General features: G+C 38.1%; 1 protein-coding gene across 9 annotated transcripts in view; it reads left to right on the top strand.

Annotated features, from left to right (window-relative positions):
- Window positions 1-3,958: 3,958 nt before the first annotated feature.
- Window positions 3,959-10,799, top strand: part of camta1a (calmodulin binding transcription activator 1a) — a 502,209-nt gene continuing 495,368 nt past the window's right edge. For 5 of the 9 annotated variants that reach the window (XR_013198264.1, XR_013198260.1, XR_013198259.1 and 2 more), the window contains exon 1: window positions 3,959-4,072. Coding sequence is in view for 3 of the 9 variants with exons in the window: in XM_077218052.1 (XP_077074167.1) it covers window positions 4,048-4,072 (25 nt within the window). In the remaining 6 variants the exon portion in view is untranslated. Of the gene's footprint in view, window positions 4,073-7,830; window positions 7,933-10,799 lie in introns of all 9 variants that reach the window. The other 4 variants (XR_013198263.1, XR_013198262.1, XM_077218051.1 and 1 more) reach the window with 1 other exon arrangement.

Below are 10,799 nucleotides of genomic sequence, written 5' to 3'. Positions count from 1 at the left end.
ACGGCTTTGGCTCCGACATTAAATTTCTCTGTACTGTAGGCCGACATGTTGAAGCCATTAAAGAAAAGTTAGTTTCATATTTATGTTTAAATATTATGTTATTTTTTTCCCATTTCATATATGTTGATTATATGAAAAGTGAACAGCGTGAGTAGCCTAATCATAAGATGCGCAATATGGAGACGCATCATTTTGACCACTTCATTAAGTTTTGTTTTGTATAAAGCCTTTCTTTAAAGTGAATTTTGTTTTGTATAAATTGTATCTTAATTTTAATCAATGTTTCAACAACCAATGTCCTGGATTTAATAAATAAGAAGCAAATATAGCAGACAATAGCCTATAATCAGGACATGGAGGCGCCGACACGATATAACTTGCATCGCACGTGAACTGGAGCTTGTCTCATAAATAAACAGAAACTCAGAAATATATCTAAGCTTGAAATGTCTACTTTTAAACAAAACAATTCAAAAAGAAAAGAAACAGACAACTCTAATAAATCCGTATGAAGTGCGCATTTCTCTTTTTAGGCACCTTCACAATACTGCGAAGGTGGCGAGTCAGCATCGTCACAGAAAACACTAGTTTATTAATAAACAATTAAAATGTCTCCTAATGATTAGGCTATTTGCTGGTTGTTGGTGGCAAGCTTTATGCTTTAGCTAACTAATCGAATATCGTGACTCATCCCTATTTTGTACCAGGCCATTTATGGTTTTTCATATTGTTCAATAAAGTTCTTGGTAAAAAAAGAAAAGAAGCTACTGTGCCTAATATTACATACTGTATGTTATTGTATACAGCGCGAAAGGTTTATGCGCAAGTCTTCTTCTCTGTTTTTAGTGTATCTGTGTCAGAAATACAGCGCCTCATACTGGTCTGGCATGTATACTACATCAGTTTGAGTCTGTTTCAATGGTTTCGTGTGTACGCAGATATTTCTTGAGACGGCGCCGTGTTTACGGATTTTTTTTAGAACGAGGAAACTGGACAGCTCTGGCTTCGTGTGGACGTGGCCTTAGGTTGATCTTAGTAAGTTTTATAGAAGACAGAGAGGAAAAACTGTAGGCTACCTTTCCAGAAACTATTGATGATAGAAAGTAGAAAGTTTTTTCCAGAAAGTATTGAAGTTTAGAGAGTCGGACGTGTAACCTGAAAGTTGCGGGTTTGATTCTCAATACCGACAGGAAACTACTGAGCAAGGCACCTAACCCCCAATCGCTCCTCAGTTGCTGCAGTGAATGGCTGCCCATTGCTCCAGGTGTGTGTGTACACGGTTTGAAGTGTGTGTGTGTGTGTGTGTGTGTGTGTTCACTACTCACTACTCCTAATGTGTGAGCACTAACTTTAAAGGGTTGAATGCAGAGGACACATTCAGAGAATGGTTTACCACAATTGGCCTTCACATGTCACTTTCATTTTCCTTCACTTAGTGACGACAGTGCGTCAGAAAATGAGGTTGTAGAAAGAAAGGAAAAAGTTGAGGATCAAGGAGGATAGAAGCAGAGAGGGTGATGGTAGAGATGAAGAATATTAGTCATAGATTGTTGTGGAAGTCAGGCATTTGGGTACATAATCCTATGCCAGTTTGGAAGATTTGATTCATACAACCAAAGGTCAGATGGCAATGCCTATTGACCTCACTACACGGACAAAAATGAAGACAAAAAGGTCAAAATCGAGTTACATGTGGAAAGTGTGGGGTACACAGAAAAAGAAGAGTCTTGAGATGATTTTCATTCGTGCTACAATCATTGATTTGGAATTCCAAGAAAGAAACCATGTTTTTAATGTTTTTTGAAACAGGTTTTACTACCACTACTTTGTAGTTGCATCAGAATTTGTTCAGTTTTTGACATTTTCAAATCTGAGATCTAAATGAAATATAGCAGCACAAGACGAAATGGAATGTTAATAAAGCTTTTTAATGTTTTGTTTTTTAAAACACTAAGACTGTTTCACTACTTTTCAGATAGTGAAAATGCATTTGAACGTGAAGTTTCAGACAATTTCCAGAAAGTAATTTACCCTAATAGGACATTTACCCTAATATAGGACAAATCTATAACAGTTATAAATGATGGCACCCTAAAAAGGTCAAAGGTCAGATGTAGAAAAATAACTCTGTAAAATGATATTAGTCTTAAATGTGTGTAAAATAAAAAGTCATCATTTTTTTTCTAACTGATTTCATAATTAGTCCCAAAGAAGGTTAATTTTTTTTCTGTTTAAAAACTCGAAAGGCCTCTTTTGGCCTTAATTAACATTCGGTTAGTAAATGACTGTAGATGAAATCAAACCCAAATAAATCAGTCATGTGCAGAATCTTTAAATAATTCCACTTGGATTTTAATTACAGATGAATAAATTCAATTTGAATCTCTGAAAACTCATAAAATTGAGTAAAATGTTTGAAACAAAGTTGAATGGATGGAAACAATGATGTTGTCATGAAGAAATGATAATAAGAATCTAGTAATCTTTGTAGACCTCCGTGTGATGTCATGTGTGAACCTTGTGTGATCCTGGGAAGAAAAGATTGCAGATGTTCGTATAAGGAATTATGCTTCAGTATAATTTTTAGTACCTTAGGGAATTTAAGTGCCTCAAAAGTTGTAGTAGACCAACATTGTTCAAGCTTTATGTATATTATTATTATTAGATTTCTGAACATGTTTTACTCCTAAATTAAACCGTTGCTATTGAACTTGATTTATTAAGTCCACAAATATGTTATTTCAAAAACATTATAAGTCACAATGTTATGTTTATTTCCATTACCAGATGTATCGTCTGATATACTGGCCCGAATGATTTCTCACCACGGGTCATTTTGATTATTTTATTCAACAATCCACGATTTTTCTCTAAGAAAACGAACAGATAAGCATTTGGAAAGCACTCATGTTATCAAGAAACTGCAAGCAATAAAGATGACGCTTTAATGATAACATTTCATAGCGGCTATTCGCTGCGGGCAGAGAGACATTTAAGCCATTATCTATACGCTCAATGCAATTAACGAATGCTTAATCTAACGAATAATTAATCAGCTTGGGTATCATGCGACTTCCATATTCCTAAACGCAGTTTTGAGGTTTTCTAGGCAATTCAGATGGGACCTAATACCACAGCATTCTTCATATAATGTTGGAATAGCCTGTCAGAATCTATTTCTCTGTCTGTGCAGGATTCTTTCAGTGAACCATAAGGTTTTTGGCGTTTTGGAGCCTAGGTCTGTCTCTCTGCGCACGGTGAGGGTGGATCGCTGCTGCCACCTGGAGCTGTCCGTTCAGCACCTGCGCAGCACTTCCGCGCATTCAGCCCAACGTTGTTTCATCTGCAAGGTTAACCTACTATGGATTGCTATATCTTTATCTTAATGGTATACATCGCTCTAACAACATAAAAAGCAGTTGTGTGTGTAAACTGTGAAAAAAAAACTTGTCACAATAATTTCTGATATTTTACGTGACTTAATGAGTTTTCAGTTTTAACTCGATTTCCTTCATAAATAAATTCAAAGTGGTCGAAAAAGTTAAGTTTTCAATTTTAGTGGGTTGAACATATGGTAGCAGAGCTTTGATTTAAAAATGCAACAACTCAATAGCCCCAAATTCGTTATCTATTAAAGGTCATATACAAAACGTACACAAATAACTTGTCCTGAATTGCTTACGAATGAAATACGTTTTCTGCTTTTGAATTGAGCAAGTTGAAACATTTGCATCGCCTTTTCATTTGCACGCGAACGTCTCACGAGCGCTCACTTTGGATTGGTTCGGTTCTTCTTAAGGTGTGTATACACACCACGCTTTACCCAATGGTTCTCAGAGACACTTTAAAGGGGAGGATATTTGCTTTGCTCTCGCAAGCCATTTTAGAACAACATGGTCAGTCATAGTTCGACAGCCAATGGTGAGTGCGCTCTGATTGGACTTGCCTCTGCCTCTCCAGTCCCTTCTCGTGCTGCTGTCCTCTGCGTGAACGCGCGTGGTACCCAACGCTCGTGAAGAGGAGGAGGATGTGGCGCGCGGAGGGGAAATGGCTGCCGAAAACAAGCCGGAAGGTAAGTCAGAAACATCGGGGATATTTTTTACTTGTACGACAAGAGTGTGCGAGGGAAAAAAATTGGAGGCAGGCGAGGAAGAGCCGGTAGTTGAGAAGCGAGGAGCTTTTGGGATTTTAAAGCCTCTGTGTTTATCCTCACACACTCGTTATTCCAGCACGGAGACATCACATCACATCACCCTAGCCAGCATCGGTAGCTAGCCAGCAGTGTGCATCACATATATTTAAAAACAATCCGGAGCAAAAGCGCGAGAGCCTCTGAAAATTCAAAATTCCGTCTCGCGTTCCGTTTGCTTCAGCTTTAACGGTCGCGCTCAAAGCAAAACTTGTGAGCCGACACGGCTGTCGATTTCTAACTTCTTTTTTCGATTTATCAAGCTTCTTCAGTTGCGTAAATTGTTTCTGAGTTTGCGTGTGTAGAGTTCTAGAGACCGTAGTTCGACTTAAAACTACGTTATATACTGGGGTCGTATAAAACACTACTGGTAAGCTTGTTTAATACTAGATTTTTTTCTCTTAGTCACTTTCACGCGTACATAGACTCCAACTGACCTTCTTTTTAGCGGTTTTGTGATATGTGGTCAAAGCAATTTCACTTTGAAATTTGCTTCAAGGACACATTCTTCCATACCAGTTTGCCCCCTTTACGTCATACACATAAACAGTAATCTAAATCTCTGAACTAGATTCTTGTACAGCCTTAGAGTCTTATATTTCCAGACCTTTTTAGAACTAATGGAATGTGTCTACAATAACGCAAAATTCATTTTTATTCATTTGCTACGAAGGAAGAAGATGTGCCATTGAAGATTATACATAACCATTTCTCTTTAACACTGCTTTGGATACTTTTCAGATTTGTCTCTAGAATGTATGAGAAAACAAGAGTTGCTTTCACTCTGAGACACTCTAGTACAGTTGAATATAATGTATGTCCACAGTATGTCGCTGCTACATTTGGCTGAAATACAAATTAGTTTTTTATTTTATTTTTGTCAGAAGTAGCAACGGTATTGTTTAGTAGGCTATTATTAGGGCTCTATGACAACAATTACACTTTGTCTCTGATATAGCAATAATTACACAACACTCTCATATAGCAGATTTCATTGTATATAAAACGTATGAACAACGAGGTTTTGGGAAGTCGTCATTAGTTGCGAGGATTTTTAGTTTGAAATTCACCTTCAATGTCAGATCAAAGCAAATAGTATTTTATTAGCCACAAGGTGGCGACATTGAGTTAAAATAAACTTATTTTAGGGAATCATTATATCATATCTTACAAATATTCGATTGGCTAAAGCGAATATACAATCATTCTATCATGGTTTCTGATAGCAAACTAGCCTATAAAAAACTGTAAAGAAAGCAATATGAGTTTATAAATCATGCGGTGATAATGATATTTTCCTTATCATGATGCTAAATAGCCTTGTAGAAAGTGAAAGATAAGTTTGATTATAAAATCTCACTGTGTAGTAAATTATGCATATTGACAAACTAATAAATTATCCTAATAAAAGTGGCATTAAAACATAGCTCTAGAGTCTAGACAAATCCAGGGTTTTGATTTTGAATATATAGCAATCCACAAGGAGGTGGTATTGAGCTTCCCAAATGTTCACTTTTATATTTTTAACACTGTGTCAGCTAAGAATACAAGCATTACCATAAATATACATCTCCGTTTGTTTTCAAAACAGCACTGAGGCTAACTACCTAAACTAGCTCTCTCTTTGTGTGTGTGTAATTGTGGGTGTGTGCATGTTAATAGCCAATCTCTGCATGTCTGTGTGTGCATTTCAGATTCAAACAAACACAACCATCCTTGAAACGTGTCTCAGACATGGCCTGCTTCCTGCCAATGCATCTCAGTAACCAAGAGCTTTTCAGAAACCCTGACTTGTGACTCCCATTGCAGAACAGGCTTGGTTATTTTTGTCATGCTTGTCAGGTCAATGTATGGGGGAGGAGCTAGTGTTCCACACCTCCATATTAATATAGAGTGCACTGCACTGTATAGCTACAACTAAATTCAGAGTCCCATATAGTGCGTTATATTTAAACTCTAGGCCTACACACTTCCAGCATGTATGCTAGGGGAGTTTTCCATTATACGTTTTAGTGCTGATTGTTGCCTGTATTCTAACCTTTTGTCCTTGAAGCATTTAAAATGTTTGCATAGAGCATGGTTCTCCAGGGCCTTATTATTTGGCAGGGTTTTTTGCACATAAGGACAGGCTGTTCTTAGCTGGAGGCTGCTATGAAAACATGGTTAATGTCTCACGCACCCCATAGAGTTATTCTGTCTCCTGATATGACCCAGCTCACTTTTTACATTGCCAGGAACCGGGACTGTACCTATGGAAGGTGGCGACCGTGGATTGAGATGTGCTAGAGAACTGCACAGTTAAAGGGACAGTTCACCCAAAAAATAATTTACTCATTTACTCACCCTCATCATTTTCCAAACCAGACTTTCTTTCCTCTGTGGAACATAAAAAATATATTTAAAACAGACATTGAGGACATGGGGGTGAGTAAATGATGACATAAGTGATTTTAATTTTTGGGTGAACAATTACTTGAAACAAAAATTTCAACTATGCTCCATATTTCTATACAAATCAATTTTAATTTGGTGGTTCCTTCAGAGAATGGCAGAAAGGCTGTTATAGGGTGTTTATTACAACAACTGACTATTAGTAGAAGCAGGGAGGATATAAGCTTTCAAAGCAGGATCTATGATATACTGAGCCATTATGTAGAAAATTAACTTTTAAAGATCTCTGCATAGTCCTCTCCCCCATAATTCTTATTTTGAGAATATGCTTTTTAATTGAATTAGTGACTGGCAGGGATAGATGGAGATGGCACTTCTTCCTGGGGAGTAGTGACAGATCCTTTCGGCTTGTCTCGGTCCTCCTCTACCTGCCTCACACAGAAACACACATTAACTTCATCGATTGGTGTATCTTACTAAAATTGAGCCTCACCAAACAGCCTTGGGACCACAATGGGTGTGATTGCTGCCCTCATTGCTACCTGTTAAGGGCTATTTCTTGACTGTTTATTTCAACACCTACAGATTTATCAGTAAGACTGAGGAGCAAAGTGAAAAAATACAAGAAACACAGGCAGACACACACAACATGTCAGGAGTTTTTGAACAAATCAATTAGCATTGGAGTTACTATATGCTGTGGTCTAGATTGTTTTCTCCCTTGGCAGCGTAAAACCTTATAGCCATTAACAGCTGGAGCCATCTATAATACTTTGTTATAGTTAATGAAAATGTGCATGCGGTCTCAAGTTACAAGGGAGCCAGGTTGCTTTTACATTCCTCATCCATACCCCTTCCTGCAAATGAAACTGCATTTTCTCCCCACAAGGCAGCACCCTTAGGCCAAAATAATCCTTTTAAATGCACCCCTGAATGTGCTTGATAAAAAAAGGGGAGAAACAAATAGGCATGCTGAACTCTGAGGCCGAACGGTGCATATTGTTCGGGAGAGGTGTTCTTCAGCATGGAGATGGACACATTTGGGATGCATGGGCTTGCTGATGGGAGGGAGACCGGGGTTCGGCAGACATGACACTGCTGACCCCGGGAAACATTCTTATAAGTTCCTGCTATGTGCATGGGGGAAATAAAGACTGAAACAAAGTTGTGAGCCATTGTACATCCGGGAATGTGTACTTTTCCCAGAATTCTTTTTTGTCTTCTCCACTCTCTCTCTTTGCTTCCTGAAGGACTGAAGAAAATCCGTAATCCGGATCGAATGTACAGATCAGCTGTGTGTTATTCGGCCCATGCTCCTCCTAAGAGTGTCAGTGATGACACAGAGACGAACAGTAAGAGCTGCTTATTAATATTGCATTCGTGGCATTGCTCGAAGGGGCCACTTGCTGCCTAATCTATTATTCATCCATCGATTCATTTATTTACCTCTTGATTTCATTTGTCGTCCTCTCCTCCTTTGGGATTTCCTGTTGGGGCTTTCTGCGATGATTGACGAGTCAATGCTTTGATGGGAGTATGCTGTCGATATCAGATGTGTTGTTAGTAACTGAAAGTGTCAGTGGGTGGTATAAGACCTTGCACACTTTGTGCTCCAAATGCTAGCGTCAACCTTTGAAAAACATCCATCCAGAGGACCCAATAACACAGCGTGACTGAGCTCTACTATCTGTTGAAATGATTTGTCAACGCTACTAGACACTTTTTCCCCTTAGAGTATAAAACATGCATATTTTATGTTGGACTTTTAGCATAAAGCATTTGTTGTGTTCAGATCATGTGTTGTGGAGCTCTGATTACCCTAGAAGTGGCACTGTTCTCATGTTTAATAGGCAGTATATTTTTTTCTTCTGGCACCTCTGAAGTCTTAGTTGATCTGTGTAATTAAGCCCGTTCATTTTTTTGTGTAAATTTGTAAGTGGAGTTAAATCAGCCTCATCTTCTTGTTATGCTGTCTGCTCATTACACCATTGAGTAAGTCCTTGCCATTTCAAAGCTCAAAGATTTTAAGAGATGTAAAGTAAACTGCAGAAGTGGCTGTTTGCAGCCAGTCATGTTGATATTATTTCAGATGGCTTGTGTAGTATGTGAACATGCCTCCTTTTGTATCTGTCTGTGCGTTAGGCTAAGTATCACGTCTCACGCTCTCATACACCAACATGATTTAACCGTTGTGTGTGCCTGTCTGTAGCGGCCCAGTTAATGTTGGGTGCCTGGAGGTTTTCGTATCACCAGGACAGTAAAAATGTTGCATGGCTTTGTGGAAACAGGTATGTGAGTAATCATGTGAGCAATTGTGGGAGTAGTTATGATAAGGATAAAGGGCTTTAGCGAGGATCTGGCGGCGTGTCCTTTACTGTCTGCTGTGTGCGAGTAAATGTGTGTGTGCATGTGTGCTTGCAGGTCCTCACCTCCTCTTTCCCTGAGATGGGATTTTCATGGATGGGTGAGCTTGGCTGAGGCTGGAAATACATAAGAAGGCTCGTTTTTCTCTTCAGTTTGTTGCAGGCGTTTTGGTACCTGAATTAAGTCACTGTTTTGGGCTTTGTGGTTGTGGATTTAGGCCAGTCTCATAGTGTATATGAATGCCGACAACTTTTAGCCTAGATAAGATGTTCATAATGATTTAGTCAATGTAGAACCAACAAGGTTGCATAGTCTAGATACAGTTAAGAAATAACTTTATGTGAAAAAGAAATGTATTACTGGCAAACTATAGCCAGGATTGTGATCACTCTAGTAGATACGGCTGGTCACTAATGTCTGCTGAGAGCTCATCAGATGTACCCAAGTCTCGGACATCACCCATTAAACCACATCAGTGTTTTAACAAGGCGGCCTGCTGGTGATTTGTCACAGTGGCTATAGCCAGCCTGACAAACAGCAATATGGGCAGACACAGCTGAACACTGCTGTGTAGCATGTCTAGTCTGAGGTTTCAGGGCAAATAATGAAAAATTGACAGTGTCTCAGTATTTCCTATGGCTATATACTAGCAGACATTATTAATGTATTCCTTATAACAGGTTATGCTTTTTATATGAGCTCACTTTGTTGTCTATCCTTTTACAGGCAATATTACTGCTTTCTAATACATCAAAAAGTTGAACAAGAACGTAATCAGGTGGAAGATAGATGCTGAAATGATGCTGTTTGTGCTCCTTAATTTAGACACAATCATCCTTTTGCTCAGCAAAGTCCAGGTTTTTGCTATTAATCAAGCATTGATTTTTCAAAGAGCAAAGCATGGAAAAGAAATGATGTAATCTAGATTTAAAGAGTTGGCACTGATTAACTGTCTATTCACAATAACAAAATAAAAGACCACAAAGAGTTGTATGCAGAAAACTGTGGACTGTGAACAAGATTATTTAGACTCGAAATATTGTCTAGAAATAAAAATATATAAAATGGTATGAGCCTGACAAAAAATGAATACTTAATGGGCAAAGTTGTAATGCTACAGTTGATTTTATGCCATACAAATCAGTTTAATATTACAAGAAATCTTTCAAACTGTTATGAGAAGCCTGTTAATATTGCATTTTTTAAAGCTACATTACTTTTGCACTTTGCCTAAAATGCTATATTGCTATTTGATTGGCTGTTAAACATACAACCTTTCATCCACAAGATCTAAAGCAGTGTCACATTCATAGTAATGGACGCCAGGTCTGAAAGGTTTAAGATGTGGTTCTTTTTATTATGCCCTCAAGAGATGTTCAGTCACTCACAGTCAGTCGTGCCAAGAATCATTTTCTTACTTCTCTCACAACTATCTCGCTTAAGTGTAACTGATCGCCACTGAATGGTAGCAAATGATTTAGTCAACATTATGCTGGTTCAGAGGGCTTTTGCTATTATGTTTCAATTTATGCTTCAATCCATGCTTCTTTATTTCCTTTCAAGATAATAGCAAGGTCTAGCTTCTTATAATGTGGAAGTGCTCTCAAGTCAGGTGCTAATTGTGACTTAATGTTGAGGCTTGTTCCAGGTAATAATTTGTTCTTAGTTTGTCATCGGTTTAAGAAAATGTATAGTTTATTTTGTGTAATTGATTTATTGATGTGGTGGTGTCAGAGACGTTTTATGATTTCAATTGGGGATTCTATCTCTTAGATTAGATAAGCTAATTCACCATAGAGTTAGTGAGTGGAATATCAGTCATATGTAAATGGAGGAAGTATGAAGTATGTGGATA

The sequence above is a fragment of the Siphateles boraxobius genome, unplaced genomic scaffold, assembly GCF_051911475.1.
Source record: "Siphateles boraxobius isolate OS27281-9 unplaced genomic scaffold, OSU_SipBor_1 77, whole genome shotgun sequence".
Classification (NCBI taxonomy): domain Eukaryota; kingdom Metazoa; phylum Chordata; class Actinopteri; order Cypriniformes; family Leuciscidae; genus Siphateles; species Siphateles boraxobius.
The sequence above is the reverse complement of the archived record's forward strand: the minus strand, read 5'-3'. Positions and strand labels throughout refer to the sequence as shown.